The sequence below is a fragment of the Scyliorhinus torazame genome, chromosome 12 (genome assembly GCF_047496885.1).
Source record: "Scyliorhinus torazame isolate Kashiwa2021f chromosome 12, sScyTor2.1, whole genome shotgun sequence".
NCBI classification, from domain to species: domain Eukaryota; kingdom Metazoa; phylum Chordata; class Chondrichthyes; order Carcharhiniformes; family Scyliorhinidae; genus Scyliorhinus; species Scyliorhinus torazame.
Genome location: NC_092718.1, coordinates 218,605,612 through 218,630,161, shown reverse-complemented (window position 1 = coordinate 218,630,161; position 24,550 = coordinate 218,605,612). Strand labels below are relative to the sequence as shown.

At 52.4% G+C, this 24,550-nt stretch overlaps 1 protein-coding gene across 1 annotated transcript in view; it reads left to right on the top strand.

The window, feature by feature from the left end:
- The first annotated feature begins 11,603 nt into the window (after positions 1-11,603).
- The window catches only part of LOC140386993 (transient receptor potential cation channel subfamily V member 3-like), a 60,878-nt gene continuing 47,931 nt past the window's right edge, over positions 11,604-24,550 (top strand). The window contains exons 1-2 of the mRNA XM_072469952.1: positions 11,604-11,685; positions 12,986-13,139. Of these exons, the coding sequence (XP_072326053.1) occupies positions 13,024-13,139 (116 nt within the window). The 5' untranslated portion in view covers positions 11,604-11,685; positions 12,986-13,023. The remainder of the gene's footprint in view (positions 11,686-12,985; positions 13,140-24,550) is intronic.

Genomic DNA, 24,550 nt, shown 5'->3' with positions numbered 1-24,550 from the left:
CTGTCTGACTGAACCAGACTAGCTCTTAGCCACGTGCTGGAGGTGTGATACTGTACATACACCCTGACTCACTCTGTAGATGTGTTCATCAGTGGAAAGAGGCGGAGTGTGAGTGCCTCGTGCCTTTTATAGTGAGATACCACCCCTGAGTGTCCTGTCTGCTCATTGGTCATGTCCTGCTCTCTGTGTTCATTATAAACCTGTCTGTGCCTGTCTGTATATCATTATTTGCATGTCTGCATATCATGACCTCTCCCCTTTTTAAAAAATGTTTTGATGGCACATGGGAACGTACTTACATGTGGTGGCAGATATTAACATATTTACAAGAGATGGCATATGTGAACGTATTTACATGTGAAGACAGCTGTCTAATGTGAGAAAACAGAACATAGCAAACAAAACAAACGTTCATAAGTCCAGTCTCTGGGGCTTGCGTCTGATCCTGGTCGACAGCCGGAGAGGTGGTGGTGGGGATGACGGCACCTTGACAAGGCGGGATGGTAGCCTGACTGGTGGCCTCGTAGTTCGAGGTATCAGGAGGTGGCAAAACAACAATCGGAAATGGAGAAGAAAGCGGTTGCGGGGAATGAACTTTGCGCAGTGCCCTTCTGTTTCGTCGCACAACAGAACCATAAGCCATACATACAACATACGAGCGGGGCGCAGTCTGTCGAATAACGACAGCTGGAGCAGACCAGCCACCATCCGGTATCTTGATCCTGACAGTGTCTGCCGGGGATAACACGGGCAAATCGATGGCATGAGCATCAGAGCCCTGCTTTTGCTGGTTTCGGAGCTGCTGCACCTTCTGCCGCACCGGGAGGTAATCCAGGTTGGGAATGTGTATGGCTGAAGTGTCGTTCGCAGGTCTCTGTTCATCAGGGGTTGAGCCGGCGACATGCCAGTGGACAGTGGGGTCGCCCTGTACGCAAGCAGCGCAAGGTGAATGTCAGATGCAGAATCCGCGGCCTTGCAGATGAGAATTTTCACAATGTGCACCCCTTTTTCAACCTTCCCATTGGACTGCGGATAGTGTGGGCTGGAAGTGACATGTCTGAAATGGTACGACTTGGCCAACATAGACCACTCGTGGCTGCTGAAGCACGGGCCATTGTCACTCAGGACAGTGAGTGGGATACCATGCCTGGAGAACGTCTCCTTACAGCCTTGATGACGGTCCGAGATGTGAGGTCTGAGAGCTTCACGCCTTCAGGGTAATTGGAGAAATAGTCAATAATCACACGTAGTCACGACCATTCACACGAAAGAGGTCAATGCCAACCTTGGGCCACGGGGAGGTCTCGATTTCATACTGCTGGAGCGTCTCCTTGCTCTGCGCTGGCTGGAAGCGTTGACAGGTCGCACAGTTAAGGACCATGTTTGCGATGTCCTGGCTAATACCGGGCCAGTAGACAGCCTGCCTGGCTCTGCGTCTGCACTTTTCGACGCCCAGGTGTCCTTCATGGATTTGGCGGAGCGCCAAGCTCTGGAGACTGAGCGGAATGACAACCCGGTCCAGCTTGAGGAGGATACCATCAACCACCGTCAGGTCGTCCTTTACATTGTAAAATTGAGGGCACTGCCCTTTCTGCCAGCCCTTGGCGAGGTGGTGCATGACACGCTGCAAGAGGGGGTCTTTGGCTGTCTCCTCACGGATACGAATCACATTCTCGTCAGATGCCAGGAAGGTGGCAGCACACAGCTGCACCTGTGATTCAATCTGCCGGATGATTTCCAGCGGTTCAGCAGGCAATGTGATGGAGCGGGACAATGTATCAGTGATGCTGAGCTCCTTGCCAGGCGTGTACACTGTCAAAGTCGCACTGTCAGAGAGTCAGTACTGAGGGAGTGCCGCACTGTCAGAGAGTCAGTACTGAGGGAGCGCTGCACTGTCAGAGGGTCAGTACTGAGGGAGTGCCGCACTGTCAGAGGGTCAGTACTGAGGGAGTGCTGCACTGTCAGAGGGTCAGTACTGAGGGAGTGCCGCACTGTCACAGGGTCAGTACTGAGGGAGTGCTGCACTGTCAGAGGGTCAGTACTGAGGGAGTGCCGCACTGTCAGAGGGTCAGTACTGAGGGAGTGCTGCACTGTCAGAGGGTCAGTACTGAGGGAGTGCTGCACTGTCAGAGGGTCAGTACTGAGGGAGTGCTGCACTGTCAGAGGGTCAGTACTGAGGGAGTGCTGCACTGTCAGAGAGTCAGTACTGAGGGAGTGCTGCACTGTCAGAGGGTCAGTACTGAGGGAGTGCTGCACTGTCAGAGGGTCAGTACTGAGGGAGTGCTGCACTGTCAGAGGGTCAGTACTGAGGGAGTGCCGCACTGTCAGAGGGTCAGTACTGAGGGAGTGCTGCACTGTCAGAGGGTCAGTACTGAGGGAGTGCCGCACTGTCAGAGGGTCAGTACTGAGGGAGAGCTGCACTGTCAGAGGGTCAGTACTGAGGGAGTGCTGCACTGTCAGAGAGTCAGTACTGAGGGAGTGCTGCACTGTCAGAGGGTCAGTACTGAGGGAGTGCCGCACTGTCAGAGAGTCAGTACTGAGGGAGTGCCACACTGTCAGAGATACAGTACTGAGGGAGTGCCGCACTGTCAGAGGGTCAGTACTGAGGGAGTGCTGCACTGTCAGAGAGTCAGTACTGAGGGAGTGCCGCACTGTCAGAGGGTCAGTACTGAGGGAGTTCTGCACTGTCAGAGAGTCAGTACTGAGGGAGTGCCGCACTGTCAGAGAGACTGTACTGAGGGAGTGCCGCACTGTCAGAGAGTCAGTACTGAGGGAGTGCCGCACTGTCAGAGGGTCAGTACTGAGGGAGTGCTGCACTGTCAGAGAGTCAGTACTGAGGGAGTGCCGCACTGTCAGAGAGTCAGTACTGAGGGAGTGCCGCACTGTCAGAGGGTCTGTACTGAGGGAGTGCTGCACTGTCAGAGGGTGAGTACTGAGGGAGTGCCGCACTGTCAGAGGGTCAGTACTGAGGGAGTGCCGCACTGTCAGAGGGTCAGTACTGAGGGAGTGCTGCACTGTCAGCGGGTCAGTACTGAGGGAGTGCTGCACTGTCAGAGGGTCAGTACTGAGGGAGTGCCGCACTGTCAGAGGGTCAGTACTGAGGGAGTGCCGCACTGTCAGAGGGTCAGTACTGAGAGAGTGCTGCACTGTCAGAGAGTCAGTACTGAGGGAGTGCCGCACTGTCAGAGGGTCAGTACTGAGGGAGTGCTGCACTGTCAGAGGGTCAGTACTGAGGGAGTGCCGCACTGTCAGAGGGTCAGTACTGAGGGAGTGCCGCACTGTCAGAGGGTCAGTACTGAGGGAGTGCTGCACTGTCAGCGGGTCAGTACTGAGGGAGTGCCGCACTGTCAGAGGGTCAGTACTGAGGGAGTGCTGCACTGTCAGCGGGTCAGTACTGAGGGAGTGCCGCACTGTCAGAGGGTCAGTACTGAGGGAGTGCTGCACTGTCAGAGGGTCAGTACTGAGGGAGTGCTGTACTGTCAGAGGGTCAGTACTGAGGGAGTGCTGCACTGTCAGAGGGTCTGAGGGAGTGCTGCACTGTCAGGGGGTCAGTACTGAGGGAGTGCTGCACTGTCAGAGGGTCAGTACTGAGGGAGTGCTGCACTGTCAGAGGGTCAGTACTGAGGGAGTGCTGCACTGTCAGCGGGTCAGTACTGAGGGAGTGCCGCACTGTCAGAGGGTCAGTACTGAGGGAGTGCTGCACTGTCAGAGGGTCAGTACTGAGGGAGTGACGCACTGTCAGAGGGTCAGTACTGAGGGAGCGCTGCACTGTCAGAGGACGAATACTGAGGGAGTGCCGCACTGTCAGAGGGTCAGTACTGAGGGAGTGCCGCACTGTCAGAGGGTCAGTACTGAGGGAGTGCTGCACTGTCAGGCGGTCAGTACTGAGGGAATGCTGCACTGTCAGAGGGTCAGTATTGAGGGAGTGCTGCACTGTCAGAGGGTCAGTACTGAGTGAGTGCTGCACTGTCAGAGGGTCAGTACTGAGGGAGTGCCGCACTGTCAGAGGGTCAGTACTGAGGGAGTGCTGCACTGTCAGAGGGTCAGTACTGAGGGAGTGCTGCACTGTCAGAGGGTCAGTACTGAGGGAGTGCTGTACTGTCAGAGGGTCAGTACTGAGGGAGTGCTGCACTGTCAGAGGGTCTGAGGGAGTGCTGCACTGTCAGGGGGTCAGTACTGAGGGAGTGCTGCACTGTCAGAGGGTCAGTACTGAGGGAGTGCCGCACTGTCAGAGGGTCAGTACTGAGGGAGTGCCGCACTGTCAGAGGGTCAGTACTGAGGGAGTGCTGCACTGTCAGAGGGTCAGTACTGAGGGAGTGCTGCACTGTCAGAGGGTCAGTACTGACAGCGTGCTACACTAGGAGCATTGAACTGTGGAAGGGTCAATCCTGAGTTATTGCTGCATCTTGGTTAACCTTCAGTTAGCACAACAAGAAATTTCAGGAAGTCTCTGCCTTTTGCAAAGCAAAGTGTGGCAGAATCATCACGCGGGAGCTGTGCAGAGGAAGCAGTCGCAGCAGCTGTGGATTCCACAACTCCCTGAATCACCGCCTGACCCAAACCCCAGGAAGCCCTTGTGGTTTAAACCCTCTCTCATTTCCTCCTGTCACCATCTTGTCCTGGATATGGCGACAGCTCAAGGTTACCGGAATGAATAAATGATCGTGGTTTGTTCTTTGTGATTTCTAACAACCTGTTGTTTTACTGAACCTGAGCTTACACAGAGTGAGAGAGAGAAAACGGGGTTAAAAGGCCACATGGAAAGAGACCCAAAACAAAGTCAGTTAGAACTTTAACGGGACTGAGTAGAATCGGATGTTAACTGGGATGCTGTGTGTTTTGCCCCTCTGCCCAAGAGTAATTTCACCCCATTGTGTTTGGTGAATCTTCCTCAGATTCACAACTCTCCTCGCTGCACGGGTTGCCAACATTGGTTCGGACAATTCCTGGAGATTTCATCACATGTCCCTCTCGCCTGCGCAGTTCTGGCATTCCCACCTTTGGCCAATCCTCCAGGAAGACCACCACTCCCACAGCCAATTGGAAAGGGGGCAAACTCTTTAGGCGGGATTCTCGGGCATCCCTGCGGAATGTGCCTCCGCGGCGAGAGGTGGCCGGCATTGGCTAGCAGCGGGATCCCCTGGTCCTGCCACGGAGAATGGGACTTCCCCTTGAATCCACCTCCACACCGCCGGGAAACTCACAGCGGGGGTGCGCTGTCAGCGAGACTGGAAGATCCTCCCAGCTTGAGCAGTGGATCGATCCCGCCCTTTGATTGTATTAATCTTGACTGTCAATTAAACAAACCATTTTCTTGAATATTGCTGAAATGTTGCTCGAACATTCAGGACAAATGGAGCCTGCCAAGTTATATCAATTCATGTGATTATTTGAAATTTGGCATTCCTGTGTTTGTCAGGTTGGGTGCAACAAGTCTCCCTTTTCAGCAATATTCAAGTTCTATAACACCACTTTCCCCAATGCCAATGTCTTAATTCTAAATAAGAATATTGTAAGGGTTCTTCCTGTTTATTCCCTCATTTCCCCTTTCGTTTATTTTGCTATTATCATTTTTGATCCACGGGTGATGAATGGACACGTGTCTTTAAGTCAAGCAGCAGAGAGAATGAGCAATTCAGAAGTTACAGGAGAGAACACTGCGAGTCTTTACTACTTTCAACAGTAGCCTCAGACTTCTCGGCACCAGAGAGAGAGATGGGGTGGGACTTGGTTTGATTGATTGGCTCGTGGACAATGAATTGGCCAAAAGGCTGGACTCTGCCCGGTGGCGATTAGTTCCTAGCCCAGGGGGATGGTTTCAGAGACCTTTTTTTAATATAAATTTCGAGTACCAAATTATTTTTTTTCTAATTAAGGGGCAATTTGGCGTGGCCAATCCACCGACCCTGCACATCTTTGGGTTGTGGGGGTGAGACCCACGCAAACACGGGGAGAATGTGCAAACTCCACACGGACAGTGACCCAGGGCAGGGATCGAACCCGGGTCCTCACCGCTGCGAGGCAGCAGTGCTAACCACTGCGACACCGTGCCACCTTTGTTCTCAGAGACCTGAGGGAGCAGTTCACTCCTAGACACGCAGACAAGGAACTGCAATCTCTCCCTCTCCAGAAAGACTGTGAGTGCTGCATTTCTGAAACTAGAGACCTGAATCAATCTACAGTAAATTTCTCGAACTGAAAGCAATGTTTGAAGAGGAGTAAGGTGCTGAAAACAATCCCCGACCCCACCCTCTCACCATCCTCTCCCCCACCCTCTCGCCATCCCCTCCCCCACCCACTCACTGTCCCCTCCCCAACAACTCGAACCCTTCCCCCACCCTCTCACCATCCCCTCCCCCACCCTCTCACCAACCCCTCCCCCACCCTCTCACCATCGCCTCCCCCACCCACTCACTGTCCCCTCCCCAACAACTCTAACCCTTCCCCCACCCTCTCACCATCCCCTCCCCCACCCTCTCACCAAACCCTCCCCCACCCTCTCACCATCCCCTCCCCCACCCACTCACCATCTCCTCCCCCACCCTCTCACCATCCCCTCCCCCACCCTCTCACCAACCCCTCCCCCACCCTCTCACCATCCTCTCCCCCACCCTCTCACCATCTCCTCCCCCACCCTCTCACCATCCGCTCCCCCACCCTCTCACCATCCCCTCCCCCACCCTCTCACCATCCCCTCCCCCACCCTCTCACCATCCCCTCCCCCACCCTCTCACCATCCCCTCCCCCACCCTCTCACCATCCCCTCCCCCACACTCTCACCATCCCCTCCCCCACCCTCTCACCATCCCCTCCCCCACCCTCTCACCATCTCCTCCCCCACCCTCTCACCATCCCCTCCCCCACCCTCTCACCATCCCCTCCCCCACCCTCTCACCAACCCCTCCCCCACCCTCTCACCATCCCCTCCCCACCCTCTCACCATCCCCTCCCCCACCCTCTCACCATCCTCTCCCCCACCCTCTCACCATCTCCTCCCCCACCCTCTCACCATCTCCTCCCCCACCCTCTCACCATCCCCTCCCCCACCCTCTCACCATCCCTTCCCCACCCACTCACCATCTCCTCCCCCACCCTCTCACCATCCTCTCCCCCACCCTCTCACCATCTCCTCCCCCACCCACTCACTGTCCCCTCCCCAACAACTCTAACCCTTCCCCCACCCTCTCACCATCCCCTCCCCCACCCACTCACCATCTCCTCCCCCACCCTCTCACCATCCCCTCCCCCCACCCTCTCACCATCTCCTCCCCCACCCTCTCACCATCCCCTCCCCCACCCACTCACCATCTCCTCCCCCACCCTCTCACCATCCCCTCCCCCACCCTCTCACCATCCCCTCCCCCACCCTCTCACCATCCCCTACCCCACCCTCTCACCATCCCCTCCCCCACCCTCTCACCATCCTCTCCCCCACCCTCTCACCATCTCCTCCCCCACCCTCTCACCATCCTCTCCCCCACCCTCTCACCATCCTCTCCCCCACCCTCTCACCATCTCCTCCCCCACCCTCTCACCATCCCCTCCCCCACCCACTCACTGTCCCCTCCCCAACAACTCTAACCCTTCCCCCACCCTCTCACCATCCCCTCCCCCACCCTCTCACCAACACCTCCCCCACCCTCTCACCATCCCCTCCCACACCCTCTCACCATCCCCTCCCCCACCCACTCACTGTCCCCTCCCCAACAACTCTAACCCTTCCCCCACCCTCTCACCATACCCTCCCCCACCCTCTCACCATCCCCTCCCCCATCCTCTCACCATCCTCTCCCCCACCCTCTCACCATCCCCTCCCCCATCCTCTCACCATCCTCTCCCCCACCCTCTCACCATCTCCTCCCTCACCCTCTCACCATCCCCTCCCCCACCCTCTCACCATCTCCTCCCCCACCCTCTCACCATTCCCTCCCCCACCCACTCACCATCCCCTCCCCCACCCTCTCACAATCCCCTCCCCCACCCACTCACCATCCCCTCCCCCACCCTCTCACAATCTCCTCCCCCACCCTCTCACCATCTCCTCCCCCACCCTCTCACCATCCCCTCCCCCACCCACTCACTGTCCCCTCCCCAACAACTCTAACCCTTCCCCCACCCTCTCACCATCCCCTCCCCCACCCTCTCCTCCCCCACCCTCTCACCATCCCCTCCCCCACCCACTCACTGTCCCCTCCCCAACAACTCTAACCCTTCCCCCACCCTCTCACCATCCCCTCCCCCACCCTCTCACCAACACCTCCCCCACCCTCTCACCATCCCCTCCCACACCCTCTCACCATCCCCTCCCCCACCTACTCACTGTCCCCTCCCCAACAACTCTAACCCTTCCCCCACCCTCTCACCATCCCCTCCCCCACCCTCTCACCATCCCCTCCCCCACCCACTCACTGTCCCCTCCCCAACAACTCTAACCCTTCCCCCACCCTCTCACCATCCCCTCCCCCACCCTCTCACCATCTCCTCCCCCATCCTCTCACCATCCCCTCCCCCACCCACTCACTGTCCCCTCCCCAACAACTCTAACACTTCCCCCACCCTCTCACCATCCCCTCCCCCACCCTCTCACCATCTCCTCCCCCACCCTCTCACCATCCACTCCCCCACCCACTCACCATCACCTCCCCCACCCTCTCACTATCCTCTCCCCTACCCACACTATCCCCTCCCCCACCCACACTATCCCCTCCCCCACCCCCACCCACACTATCCCCTCCCCCGCCCTCTCACTATCCCCTCCCCCACCCTCTCACCATCCCCTCCCCCACCCACCCACCACCCCATATTTATCCCCTCTCTCCACCCCAAATACCTTTCCCATTTTTCACTTCCTTTCCTGAGCCAACTCACTTCCCTAACCACTTTGCCTTCTCACTGCCAACCCTTTTTCTAAGGTCACACCAATGCCGCCCCCCCCACCCCACACACATCTATGCCCTCCGCCACAAAGTGAAAGGTGTATGGGTTTCAGGTGTGACTCATGTGTGCGCTGCACTGTCAGAGGGTCAGTACTGAGGGAGAGCCGCACTGTCAGAGGGTCAGTACTGAGGGAGTGCAGCACTGTCAGAGGGTCAGTACTGAGTGAGTGCCGCACTGTCAGAGGGGCAGTACTGAGGGAGTGCTGCACTGTCAGAGGGTCAGTACTGAGGGAGTGCTGCACTGTCAGAGGGTCAGTACTGAGGGAGTGCTGCACTGTCAGAGGGTCAGTACTGAGGGAGTGCCGCACTGTCTGAGGGTTAGTACTGAGGGAGTGCCGCACTGTCAGAGGGTCAGTACTGAGGGAGTGCCGCACTGTCAGAGGATCAGTACTGAGGGAGTGCCGCACTGTCAGAGGATCAGTACTGAGGGAGTGCCGCACTGTCAGAGGGTCAGGACTGAGGGAGTGCCGCACTGTCAGAGGGTCAGTACTGAGGGAGTGCCGCACTGTCAGAGGGTCAGTACTGAGGGAGTGCCGCACTGTCAGAGGGTCAGTACTGAGGGAGTGCCGCACTGTCAGAGGGTCAGTACTGAGGGAGTGCCGCACTTTCAGAGGGTCAGTACTGAGGGAGTGCTGCACTGTCAGAGGGTCAGTACTGAGGGAGTGCTGCACTGTCAGAGGGTCAGTACTGAGGGAGTGCTGCACTGTCAGAGGGACAGTACTGAGGGAGTGCCGCACTGTCAGAGGGACAGTACTGAGGGAGTGCCGCACTGTCAGAGGGTCAGTACTGAGGGAGTGCTGCACTGTCAGAGGGTCAGTACTGAGGGAGCGCTGCACTGTCAGAGGGTCAGTACTGATGGAGTGCTGCACTGTCAGAGGGTCAGTACTGAGGGAGTGCTGCACTGTCAGAGGGTCAGTACTGAGGGAGTGCTGCACTGTCAGAGGGTCAGTACTGAGGGAGCGCTGCACTGTCAGAGGGTCAGTACTGAGGGAGTGCTGCACTGTCAGAGGGTCAGTACTGAGGGAGTGCTGCACTGTCAGAGGGTCAGTACTGAGGGAGTGCCGCACTGTCTGAGGGTTAGTACTGAGGGAGTGCCGCACTGTCAGAGGGTCAGTACTGAGGGAGTGCCGCACTGTCAGAGGATCAGTACTGAGGGAGTGCCGCACTGTCAGAGGATCAGGACTGAGGGAGTGCCGCACTGTCAGAGGGTCAGTACTGAGGGAGTGCCGCACTGTCAGAGGGTCAGTACTGAGGGAGTGCCGCACTGTCAGAGATCAGTACTGAGGGAGTGCCGCACTGTCAGAGGGTCAGTACTGAGGGAGTGCCGCACTTTCAGAGGGTCAGTACTGAGGGAGTGCTGCACTGTCAGAGGGTCAGTACTGAGGGAGTGCTGCACTGTCAGAGGGTCAGTACTGAGGGAGTGCTGCACTGTCAGAGGGACAGTACTGAGGGAGTGCCGCACTGTCAGAGGGTCAGTACTGAGGGAGTGCTGCACTGTCAGAGGGTCAGTACTGAGGGAGTGCTGCACTGTCAGAGGGTCAGTACTGAGGGAGTGCTGCACTGTCAGAGGGTCAGTACTGAGGGAGTGCTGCACTGTCAGAGGGTCAGTACTGAGGGAGTGCTGCACTGTCAGAGGGTCAGTACTGAGGGAGCGCTGCACTGTCAGAGGGTCAGTACTGAGGGAGCGCTGCACTGTCAGAGGGTCAGTACTGAGGGAGTGCTGCACTGTCAGAGGGACAGTACTGAGGGAGTGCCGCACTGTCAGAGGGTCAGTACTGAGGGAGTGCTGCACTGTCAGAGGGACAGTACTGTGGGAGTGCCGCACTGTCCGAGGGACAATACTGAGGGAGTGCCGTACTGTCAGAGGGACAGTACTGAGGGAGTGCCGCACTGTCAGCGGGTCAGTACTGAGGGAGTGCTGCACTGTCAGAGGGTCAGTACTGAGGGAGTGCTGCACTGTCAGAGGATCAGTACTGAGGGAGTGCTGCACTGTCAGAGGGTCAGTACTGAGGGAGTGCTGCACTGTCAGAGGGTCAGTACTGAGGGAGTGCCGCACTGTCAAAGGGTCAGTACTGAGGGAGCGCTGCACTGTCAGAGGGTCAGTACTGAGGGAGTGCTGCACTGTCAGATGAACCATTTCTGTGAAGAGACATTAAAGGGAGATCCTGTTGCCCTCTCTGATGGACATTCAGGATCCCTTGGAACCATTTCACCGAGCTGGAACGCTCTTCTTCCTGGTGTCTTGGCCAATATTCATCCTGCAATGAATACGATCGAAACAGATTATTTGGTTATTATCATATGGTGTTTGTGGGAACTTGCTGTGCACAAATTGGCTCCCACGTTTCCTCTATTATAACAGTTTAAAAAGTCCATATTTTCGGTGTCGCTCTTTCGGACATTCTCGCGTTGAGAAAGACACTGCACAAAATGGACTTTCTTTGCCAATTTTAACTCTCTCTAAATTTGTTTTCAACTCACTGACGGAGAATCGCCCGCCTGTAGAAGACCCTCTGTCACAAAGATCGTTGGACAAAATGTTCTGGAGTTTTCCACCTCTGTGTGATTGTTCCTTTAAGAGTTTGGTGGCGGAAGCTCTTTTTACACATCTGTTTGCGTTTCCAGTTTCTATTTCCCCATTTTATAGTTTAACCTGGAGTTGTTCACTGCAGCTTGCTCAGCCTTGAGTAGGGGACAGTGAGAACCACGAACAGCACTGATTCCTGAGGCGAGGGAACAGTCCTGTGAGGTGAGATTGAATACATTTGATCCAGTTTTCTGGGGTTTCAAAGGATGAGGCGATCTCATTAAAACCCGAAACGCTAAGGGACTGAACAAACAGGGGAGATGTTGAGAGTCTTTCGCCCTGGCTAGGGAATCGAGATCACAGGGGGCACAGGCACAGGATAAGACGTCGATCATTTAGGACTGAGATGAGGAGAAATGTCTTCACTTGGGGGTTGTGAATCTTGGTAATTCTCTCCCCCAATGACATGTGGATGCTCCATTGTTGAGTATATTCAAGATGTGGAGATGCCGGCGTTGGACTGGGGTGAGCACAGTACGAAGTCTTACAACACCAGGTTAAAGTCCAACAGGTTTGTTTCGATGTCACTAGCTTTCGGAGCGCTGCTCCTTCCTCAGGTGAATATACTCACCTGAGTATATTCAAGACAGACCTTCCTAGATTTTTGGAAACGAAGGGAGTCGGGAGATATGTGGATAGTTTGGGAAGGTGTAGCTGAGGTAGAGGTTCAGGCCTGAGGTCTAAATGGCCTCCGGCATATATTTTCTATGATCCAGCCAGTTAGACATTGTTTGCCCGGAATTGTATTTATAAAACTGTGAGTCTGAACGTGTCAATCCAGTCCAGTGAGAGCGTTGCTGAGCGTTCTACCTGCGTTCCAGTAACATGGAATGCTGCAAGTTACAGAGAGTCTCTTCTATCTGCGTTCCAGTAACATGGAATGCTGCAAGTTACAGAGAGTCTCTTCTACCTGCGTTCCAGTAACATGGAATGCTGCAAGTTACAGAGAGTCTCTTCTATCTGCGTTCCAGTAACATGGAATGCTGCAAGTTACAGAGAGTCTCTTCTATCTGCGTTACAGTAACATGGAATGCTGCAAGTTACAGAGAGTCTCTTCTACCTGCGTTACAGTAACATGGAATGCTGCAAGTTACAGAGAGTCTCTTTTGACACGGACTCACAATTGCTGTGGAAGCTGTGCATAGTGACCGGTGAACCGAGGGCTGAAGCTTTCAGAGAGCTGGGCTTCCAGGGTTAAACACAACCTGGGGTTGGGACAGTGGTTCGCGCGCTGCTGACACCAAACTGGCGGCTGGGACATGATGCCTCATGTAGCTGAACAGCATGCTGAAGCTCGCTCTTCCCACAAGGGAAAGGCCACACTGGCGAGGTGCCTGAGGGCGCAACTGCCCCCCCTCACCCCCACAAGGAGCCAACATCATCAGGGAGGCGGGAGGAGGGAGGTCTGTGTCCAGAGTCTGCAGGTTCTGAATGACCGACGGGCATTTCCCCATTGCTGCAGGTTCCAGGTATCCAGGCAGCAGGACGTCCGCGCGAAGAATGAGCAGCGGGTCAGATAATCAGAGCCCGGCTGAGGAATCCTGGGACTTTCCCGATGACATCCACATCAACACGAGCAGAAACCTCTATGAAGAGGAACTTGCGAGGCAGGGCAGGTAAGACACTGATGAACATGAATTGAGTTTGGGGTGGAGTGGACAATCTCGATGCCTGGGCCACAGGCTCCGGAATCCCCTCCCCAAACCTTTCCCGCTCTCTGATTCCCTTTCCTCCGTCACGACGCTCCTTAAAACCTATCCCTTTGACTCGCCTTTAGTCCGATGATGCTCCTTGAAAGCATTTTAAAATGTGAACGCCGCTTTTTAAATACATGTTGGTCACAGAATCGCCGAATGTTTACAGTGCAGGAGCAGGCCATTCGGCCCACCCAGTCTGCACTGGCTCTCTGGGAGAGCATTCTACCTCGTCCCGCTCCCCTGCCTTATCCCCGGAACCTTGCACATTCTTTTTGGATAACAATCCAATTCCCTTTTGAATATCTCGATCGAACCTGCCTCCACCACCCTCTCAGGAAGTTCATTCCAGATTCCAACCACCCACAAAGTGAAAACAATTTCCTCACACATTTTTACCCATTTTGCCAATTATTTTGAATCTGTGTCTAGTTCTTGATGCTCTCTTGAGTGGGAACAGTTTCTCACTATTTACCCTGTCTAAACCCCTCAGGATCTAGAATACCTCTGTCCAGTCTCCTCTCAGCCTTCTTTTCTCCCAGGAAAACAGTCCCAACCTCTCCAATCTATCCCCATAGCTACAGGTCTTTCTTGTGGAATCATTCTTGTGAATCACCTCTGTTCTCTCTCCAATGTCGTCACATCCTTCCTCGGGTCTGACACCCAGAACTGGACACAGTCTCCCGATGAGGCCTAACTAGTGTCTTATTGAAGTTCAACATGATCTACTTTTGCACTCAATGTCTCTATCAACATGCCCTGCCATCTTCAATGACTTGTGTAGATATACACCGAGGTCTCTCTGATCCAGCACCTCCTTTAGAGTTTCTCCCTTTATTTTATACTTATTCCCGTAACAGCCTCCCCGAACAGGCGCCGGAATGTGGCGACTAGGGGCTTTTCTCAGTAACTTCATTTTGAAGCCTACTTGTGACAATAAGCGATTTTCATTTTCATTTCATACTGTTCTTCCATATTCCTGTCAAAATAAATCACCTCACATTTCTCTTCATTAAACTTCGTCTGCCACTTGTCTGCCCAATCCACCAACAGGTCTATGTCCTTCTGAAGTTCAAGAGTATCCTCATCACAGTTGACAATGTTTCCAATCTTCATGCCGTCTGTAAATTTTGAAATCCTGCCCTGAACACCACAGACTAGGTCATTATATCAGGATTAGCAACACTGACCACTGGGGAATGCCACTACAAACTTTACTCCAATCTGAAAAACAACCATTTATCACCACTCCCTGTGCCCTGTCATTCGGCCAATTTCTTATCCAAGTCCTACTTTCCCTTTTATTCCATGAGCTAGAGTTTTTCTCCCAAAGGCCCGATCTAACCAAATTGGAACAGACTCCCGTGACAAGCATGTTTAGCCGGGTGTCTCCGGGCACTCACAGCACTGAGAAACTACGCTAACTATCGGGACTCTGTCAATTTGGGGCCTTAGCAAGGATCGTCCTGCCTGACACGACCCCCGAGCCCCCCCAAAGCCAGCAGTGCTGGGGTGCCACCCTGTTTCCGATCCCCTGGGAGACCCCCATAAGTGCCATTCCGCCTGGCCCCCATTTGTGGGGACCAACGATAAATGGCACATGGCAGAGGTCTCAAGACAAAGGAGTTGGATCCCAATGCCTCAGGTAGTTCAGGGGAGTGCATATTAGAGTGAGACTAGCTGTCTCACTCTAATATGCAGATTTGCAAAATAGTGATCCCGTCCACAATGTTTTAATGCAAGAAGTATAACGGGTAAGGCAGATGAACTTAGCGCTTGGGTTAGTACTTGGGACTATGATGTTGTTGCCATTACAGAGACCTGGTTGAGGGAAGGACAGGATTGGCAGCTAAACGTTCCAGGATTTAGATGTTTCACGCGGGATAGAGGGGGATGAAAAAGGGGTGGCAGAATGGCGCTACTGGCTAGGGAGAATATCACAGCTGTACTGCGGGAGGACACCTCAGAGGGCAGCGAGGCTGTATGGGTAGAGATCAGGAATAAGAAGGGTGCAGTCACAATGTTTATGGTTTACTACAGGCCTCCCAACAGCCAGCGGGAGATACAGGAGCAGATAGGTAGACAGATTTTGGAAAGGAGTAAAAGCAAGAGGGTTGTTGTGATGGGAGACTTCAACTTCCCCAATATTGACTGGGACTCAGTCCCAGTGCTAGGGACTTGGACGGGGCAGAGTTTGTAAGGAGCATCCAGGAGGGCTTCTTAAAACAATATGTAGATAGTCCAACTAGGGAAGGGGCTGTACTGGACCTGGTATTGGGGAATGAGCCCGGCCAGGTGGTAGAACTTTCAGTAGGGGAGCATTTTGGGAACAGTGACCACAATTCAGTAAGTTTTAAAGTGCTGGTGGACAAGGATAAGAGTCGTCCTAGGGTGAATGTGCTAAATTGGGGGAAGGCTAATTATAACAATATTAGGTGGGAACTGAAGAACCTAGATTGGGGGCGGATGTTTGAGGGTAAATCAACATCTGACATGTGGGAGGCTTTCAAATGTCAGTTGAAAGGAATTCAGGACCGGCATGTTCCTGTACAGAAGAAGGATATATACGGCAAATTTTGGGAACCTTGGATAACGAGAGATATTGTAGGCCTCGTCAAAAAGAAAAAGGAGGCATTTGTCAAGGCTAGAAGGCTGGGAACAGACGAAGTCTGTGTGGAATATAAGGAAAGTAGGAAGGAACTTAAGGAGTCAGGAGGGCTAGAAGGTGTCACAAAACGTCATTGGCAAACAGAGTTAAGGAAAATCCCAAGGCTTTTTACACGTACATAAAAAGCAAGAGGGTAGCCAGGGAAAGGGTTGGCCCACTGAAGGACAGGCAAGGGAATCTATGTGTGGAGCCAGAGGAAATGGGCGAGGTACTAAATGAATACTTTGCATCAGTATTCACCAAAGAGAAGGAATTGGTGGATGTTGAGTCTGGAGAAGGGTGTGTAGATAGCCTGGGTCACATTGAGATCCAAAAAGATGAGGTGTTGGGCATCTTGAAAAATATTAAGGTTGATAAGTGCCCAGGACCTGATGGGATCTACCCCAGAATACTGAAGGAGGCTAGAGAGAAAATTGCTGAGGCCTTGACAGAAATCTTTGGATCCTCACTGTCTTCAGGTGATGTCCCGGAGGACTGGGGAATAGCCAATGTTGTTCCTTTGTTTAAGAAGGGTAGCAAGGATAATCCAGGGAACTACAGGCCAGTGAGTCTTACATCAGTGGTAGGGAAATTACTGGAGAGAATTCTTCGAGACAGGAAGCAAATGGACGTATTAGCGAGACGCAGCACGGTTTTGTGAAGGGGAGGTCGTGTCTCACTAACTTGATAGAGTTTTTTGAAGAGGTAAAAAAGATGATTGATGCAGGCAGGGCAGTGGATGTTGTCTATATGGACTTCAGTAAGGCATTTGACAAGGTCCCTCATGGCAGACTGGTACAAAAGGTGAAGTCACACGGGATCAGGGGTGAGCTGGCAAGATGGATACAGAACTGGCTAGATCATAGAAGGCAGAGAGTAGCAATGGAAGGGTGCTTTTCTAATTGGAGGGCTGTGACCAGTGATGTTCCGCAGGGATCAGTGCTGGGACCTTTGCTGTTCATAGTATATATCATAGAATTTATCATAGAATTTACAGTGCAGAAGGAGGCCATTCGGCCCATCGAGTCCACCAGCTCCTGGAAAGAGCACCCCACCCACGGTCAACACCGCCACCCTATCCCCATAACCCAGCAACCCTACCCAACACTAAGGGCAATTTTGGACACTAAGGGCAATCTACCATGGCCAATCCACCCAACCTGCTGCACATCCCTGCACTGTGGGAGGAAACCGGAGCACCCGGAGGAAACCCACGCACACACGGGGATTTTGTGCAGACTCCACACAGACAGTGACCCAAGCCGGAATCGAACCTGGGACCCTGGAGCTGTGAAGCATATAAATGATTTGGAGGAAAATGTAACTGGTCTGATTAGTAAGTTTGCAGACGACACAAAGGTTGGTGGAATTGCGGATAGCGATGAGGACTGTCAGAGGATACAGCAGGATTTAGATCATTTGGAGACTTGGCCTGAGAGATGGCAGATGGAGTTTAATCCGGATAAATGTGAGGTAATGCATTTTGGAAGGTCTAATGCAGGTAAGGAATATATAGTGAATGGTAGAACCCTTGAGTATTGACAGTCAGAGAGATCTAGGAGTACATGTCCACAGGTCACTGAAAGGGGCAACACGGGTGGAGAAGGTAGTCAAGAAGGCATACGGCATGCTTGCCTTCATTGGCCGGGGCATTGAGTATAAGAATTGGCAAGTCATGTTGCAGCTGTATAGAACCTTAGTTAGGCCACACTTGGAGTATAGTGTTCAATTCTGGTCGCCACACTACCAGAAGGATGTGGAGGCTATAGAGAGGGTGCAGAAGAGATTTACCAGGATGTTGCCTGGTATGGAGGGCATTAGCTATGAAGTGTGGTTAAATAAACTTGGTTTGTTCTCACTGGAATTACGATGGTTGAGGGGCGACCTGATAGAGGTCTACAAAATTATGAGGGGCATAGACAGAGTGGATAGTCAGAGGCTTTTTCCCAGGGTAGAGGGGTCAATTACTAGGGGGCATAGATTTAAGGTGCGTGGGGCAAGGTTTAGAGTAGATGTACGAGGCAAGTTTTTTACACAGAGGGTAGTGGGTGCCTGGAACTCGCTGCCGGAGGAGGTGGTGGAAGCAGGGACAATAGTGACGTTTAAAGGGCATCTTGACAAATACATGAATAGGATGGGAATAGAGGGATACGGACCCCGGAAGTGTAGAAGATTTTAATTTAGACGGGCAGCATGGTCGGCACAGGCTTGGAGGGCCGAAGGGCCTGTTCCTGTGCTTATACTTTTCTTTGTTCTTTGTTCTTTGATTCAGATAGCAACGTCTTGCGAGATCATGTTAGATCTCAGGAGGCATGTCGAGCCGTGTAGATCCTGGAAGAGGGACCTAACAGCCACGCCACCTTTCGGGCACAACACGTCCTGTAGATCGCGCCCCAAGTCTGTTGTGTGGCACTGTATAAAATACCTTTTGAAAATCCGGATACATCACATCAATAGCATTGCCCTTATCAACCTTCTCTATTACCTGCTCAAAACCCTCCAGCAAGTTAAACATGATTTTCCCTTAATGAATCCATGCTGGCTTTCCTGAATTATCCTGCGCTTGTCTAAGTAACTATGGACTTTGTCCCAAACTATAGTTTCCAGAAGTTTCCCTACCACTGGAATCAAACTGACTGATCTGTAGTTGCTGCCTTTATCCTCGCTCCCTTTTTGAACCAGGGTGTAACATTCTCAATTCTCCAATCCTCCGGCATCATCCCGGTGTGAGGAAGACGGGAAGATTATCACTCGTCCCTCTGAAATTCCCACTCTCACTCCCCTCAGTGCCCTTGGATGCATCTCATTGGGTCCTGGCACCTTATCAATTTGAAGTAAAGATAACCTTTCCACCACCTCCTCCTTCTCAATTGTAAATTCCTCGAGTGTCCCAGTTACCTCCCCTCTCACCTCGGCCTGGGTAGCGTCCTCTTCATTTGTAAAGACAGATGCAAAGTACTCGTTTAATAACTCGGCTATTTCTCCTGCCTCCTGCAAGTTGTCATTTGTATCACTAATCGGCCCTGCTCTTTCTTTGCCCACCCTTTTATTATTTACATGCTGCTAGAAGACCTTGGGATCACCTTTTGTGTTACCTGCCAGTCTCTTTTCATGCTCTCTGCTTGCTTTTAGAAACATTGAAACTAAGAGCAGGAGCACACCATTTGGCCCTTCGAGCCTGCTACTCCATTCAATATGATGATGGCTGATCTAATCTCAATGCTATATTCCCGCTTTCTCCCCATACCCCTTGACGCCATTAAAACCTAAAAATGTATCGCTCTCTTTCTTGAATGCATTCAGTGGCCTTCTGTGGTAGAGAATTCCACAGATTCACTACCCATTGAGTAAATCATTTCTACTCATCTCAATGCTGAATGGTTGGTCCCGTATCCTGAGATTGTGTCCCCGGCCCTAGATCCTGCACCCGGGGAAAGCACCCCATTGCACCTAGTCTGCCCAGACTGTTAGAACTTTATACATTTCAATCAGATCTCCTCTCACCCTTCTAAATAGCAGTGATCACAGGCCCAGCCGAACCAATCTGTCCTCATAGGACAGTCAACCCCCACAGCACAGTGAACCTCTGCACTCTCTCTTTGGCAAGTATATCTTTCCTGAGGTTGGGAGACTAAGACTGCTCACAATACTTGAGATGTGGTCCCACCAAGGCCCTGTATAAAGGCAGTAAGACACCTCTACTTCTGAACTCAACTTCACGTGCGTTGATGGCCAGTTTAACATTTGCCTTTCCAATTGCTTTCTGCGCCTGCCTCTCCACGTTCATTGACTATTTTTGGGATGTGGGCATCGCTGGCTGGGCCAGGATTGGCTTAGGCAGAGTGCTCTTTCCGAGGGTTGGTGCAGACTGAATGGGCTGACTGATCTCCTTCTACACTGTAGGGTTCTCTGATTTATAGGATCTCTGAAATTCTGCCCTTTTATGGGGGCGGAGCTCGACTGCTCACTCTCACGCTCACGCGTTGCTTCTCGGGCACAGTCGGGGTAACGTGACGTCGGGAGAATCAATGGAATGAACTGCCGGAAAGTAAAGGAATAGGAACAATCCGGGATTTTTAATGCTTTTATTGGGAAAATATCTCTGAAATCAAACTGTTACTCGAACACTCAGCAAACCTGTAACACAAGCCAAGTCAACCATTCCATGTAGTCCAATAAAATGAAGGACAGCCATGTGATGTAGTTCATCAGAAAGCGTGACTCGTATGCGATGCAATCCATCAAAACATACAAACAGTACATGGTGTAGTAAAACAGAAAGTAGGATTGACCAATGGTACAGTCGAAGAAAAGGTAGGTGAACCAGAGCAGATACTGGAACAGCACGTACCAGAACCATATGTTATAATCAAATACAATGTACAAGAGCCAAGGGCCGTACACCCCCAGGCAGTACGAGAACCTGGCGGCAGAGTCCGCTAAGGTGTACGACAGCCATAGCAGGGAATCCTGCAGAACGTACACCTGCCAACTGATGTACTCGGCCAGAAGGTAGGACAGGTAGAGCATGCGTTCTTCGCTGATGTACCACAGGTTGATGCCAGCGTCCTTCACCACGTACAGGAGCCAGATGACGTACTGCATGTCGGTCATGCATCCCCAGGCGCTGTTGATTGGTAAAATGAAGGACACCCACTTTGCATGGCCCAGTAGGTTCTGCGACAGGCTGATGGTCAGGTCCAGCATCACGTACGAGACATACATGGTGTAGTTCAGGAATGTGTAGCTGAGTAGCAGGGAATAATCCCTGATGACATACGCCTGCCACTGGATATAATCTGACCAAGCGTACGCCAGCCACAGACTGCTACTGGATTTAATATACGAGTACCACATGGAGAAGCTGGACGTCACATGGGAGAGCCACCTGAAGTAGTCATAGACCACATATAGGAACCAATTGCTTTGGTCTGAAAAGCTGTATATGAGCCAAAGGTTGGTGTCCAGAATAACATATGACAACCAGAGAGTAACTCTCCACGTGGTGTGAAAGAGCGACTTACACACAATATTCTCCAAGAGATCGAATACGACCCAGGCCACAGAGTTTAACAGGCAGCTGGAGATCCATATGCTGTAGTTGAACATCAAGCAAGTGAACCAGATGGTATTTTCCAGGACAAAGTATGACCACCAGATGGTACAACACAGAAGGAAACCTGGCAGTGACATCACAGTCCGAGCGATTCCCATAAGATGCTAAGTTACGAAATGGACCCTCATCTTGCTGAGCCGATGAGTAACGATGCTGGGAGCAGCAATGGTTCGGAAGAGCTCAGCACGGTAACCGTTAAATGCACTAAAACACCAAACATTGTGTGGGATTATTCAGCAATAGGTCCCCTTCCTTCAGTTCTTGCTGGAACCACTGGAGCAACCACCATGGCGATTAGCGAGGTCTCTGTGCCCTGTCACCTCCCCCCTCCCCCCCCTCCCCCCCATTGTTGTGAAGCTCTTCCTCATTAATGTCATTGACAAGCTCTGAGTCAATAATTGAGCAGGCAGCCAATCGCAGGAGCTGAAAGGGGGGAATGCATGAACAAATGCATTGAAATAGAGGAAGATCTGCCACTCAGCTGCATGGCCAGTTGTGCTCGCCTTGCTTGAGGCAGGCTTGGGCAAATGAATCAGATGTCCGAATAACAGTGACATTGAAGCATCTCGCCAATCCACAGCAAGAAACCTTGCAACAGGAGTCTAAATCCTCTCTTCTCTCCTGCTCGCCCTCTCTCTGCTAAAGTGAAAGTCCGGTGTTACCGCCACCATGAGGAGGGGGAGAATGATTCCTCCGTTCTCCCACTCCACGTCTGATCGTCACAGGATTTTTCTTGTGAATCTAGAGAGGATGCGTTTTGCCAAGAACCTCACCATTTACACTTCCAGTTTGTGAAGAATCAATCAGCAGGTTTTCTTCGGTTAAATAAACAAGTCAAGCTTATTGAAACCATTTCTCGGATTTAAAACTTGTGTTAAATTGCAACAACCATTCATACATCATACGCACTTGCCTGAGCCCCCCCCCCCCCCCACACCTCAACCCCCCCCCACACACCAGTACAGATGGCAGAATAAGAGATAGACTTAAGGGTTTTTTTACAGTTCAGGAAGAAGATAAAGCAATGAGTTGCCATATCCATTCTTCGCTCTTTGGCTGGTCTCGATGCAGTGAGTCCATGTTACAGTCTCATTCAGCTCTCTTCCTGGGTGGAGTTACATGGTGCAGATTTCCACGTTTTATTTCCGAACGATCTCCCTTTGTGGTAGATTTCTCCCGGGATGTTTACTTTGCAAATCTGGACACAATACTTTTGAGAGAGGAAGAACGAAAGAAAGGGCAAACAACCTTTGGCTGCCAATTGCAGTACCGTATCCTGATCTCTCTCCTGCTTGGTAACAGTCTCCGGAAGCCAACCTGCCAGCTGTATATTCCAGAGGAATTCTATGAACCCATTTCTGCTGCAGGCATCACTTTAGAATAGGTCATTGCATTTTTGATATTTCATCTCAAAAATGTTCACGATAGTGTAACTCCAACATGTGTTGGGGTCTTTTAGACACCCCAGAGGTTTGAGTGTCAGTGCCGTTTCATCCCACTTGACGGGATGCCAGCTTGTGCAATGTTAGACATCTAGCAGTCGGCATTGCCTGAAGAGGAATTTCCTTAATTTTTAAATCCAGACGGGAAAAAAGGATTCGAAATTGTTGGCTGGATTCTCCAGGGGTGGGATTCTCCGCTGCGTACGCAGCTCGCCCAGGGGTTCCCCGATGACGTAGGGTGGCCACAATAGAAAATCCCATTGGCAGGGGGCGGGAAAGGAGAATCCTGCTGCTGGCGAGGGCGCGCCACACGGGAAAACGCGGCTGGCGGACCGGAGAATCTTACCCTGTATCTTTTTTTTTAAAGTCCTTGTAACGACACTAATGGCAAGTTGCTTTCGCTGCTTTACACATGGCATCAGCAAGGGAAATAATTTACAGCAAGAGGCAGTTCATTCTGTCCACCTGGTTAATGCGTTATACTCTTGATGAATCTCTTCCCACCTCCTCTTCATCTTTTTAAATACATTTACAGGACCCAAATCTTTTCTTTTCAATTAAGGGGGAATATTAGCGTGGCCAATCCACCTACCCGGCACATCTTTGGGTTGTGGGGGTGAGACCCACGAAAACGGGGAGAATTTGCAAACTCCACACGGACAGTGACCCGGACGGGATCGAACCCGGGTCCCCGTCGCTGTGAGGCAGCAGTGCTAACCACTGTGCCACCCTAACACACTACCTCCTCTTCATCTTACCCTATCATTATGTCAGTCTATATATCCAGCTTCCACCCTTTAATGCAGTACCTGCCTCTCAGAGGTGGAGATTTGTCAAACACATTTTTGATGAGAAACCACTGATTTCAAGTATTTCTCTGAGATTGTGTTGTTGCTGCTCCTGATCGACATCTCATAGTTTTCGCTAAGAATTTACTGCAGCAGAATGCGACAATCCAATACAAGATTAACAATTCCCTAAAAGCACAAATATTTTATGATCTCCTGATATTTCCAGGCGACTGTCAGGAACAGTCCACATTCGCACTAACAACAGTGACCTTTTACAGGATCCTTCAATCTATCTGGACTATCTCACTGATCTCCGATGGTGCGGCACTCCCTCAGTACTGACCCTCTGACAGGGCGGCACTCCCTCAGTACTGACCCTCTGACAGTGCAGCACTCCCTCAGTACTGACCCTCTGACAGTGCGGCACTCCCTCAGTACTGACCCTCTGACAGGGCGGCACTCCCGCAGTACTGACCCTCTGACAGTGCGGCACTCCCGCAGTACTGACCCTCTGACAGTGCAGCACTCCCTCAGTACTGACCCTCTGACAGTGCGGCACTCCCTCAGTACTGACCCTCTGACAGTGCAGCACTCCCTCAGTACTGACCCTCTGACAGTGCGGCACTCCCTCAGTACTGACCCTCTGACAGTGCAGCACTCCCTCAGTACTGACCCTCTGACAATGCAGCGCGCCTCAGTACTGACCCTGTGACAGTGCAGCGCTCCCTCAGTACTGACCCTCTGACAGTGCAGCACTCCCTCAGTACTGACCCTCTGACAATGCAGCGCGCCTCAGTACTGACCCTGTGACAGTGCAGCGCTCCCTCAGTACTGACCCTCTGACAATGCAGCACTCCCTCAGTACTGACCCTCTGACAGTGCGGCACTCCCTCAGTACTGACACTCTGACAGTGCAGCACTCCCTCAGTGCTGACCCTCTGACAGTGCAGCACTCCCTCAGTACTGACCCTCTGACAGTGCGGCACTCCCTCAGTACTGACCCTCTGACAGTGCGGCACTCCCTCAGTACTGACCCTCTGACAGTGCAGCACTCCCTCAGTACTGACCCTCTGACAGTGCAGCACTCCCTCAGTACTGACTCTCTGACAGTGCAGCACTCCCTCAGTCCTGACCCTCTGACAGTACAGCACTCCCTCAGTCCTGACCCTCTGACAGTGCAGCACTCCCTCAGTACTGACTCTCTGACAGTGCAGCACTCCCTCAGTACTGATCCTCTGACAGTGCAGCACTCCCTCAGTCCTGACCCTCTGACAGTACAGCACTCCCTCAGTACTGACCCTCTGACAGTGCGGCACTCCCCCAGTACTGACCCTCTG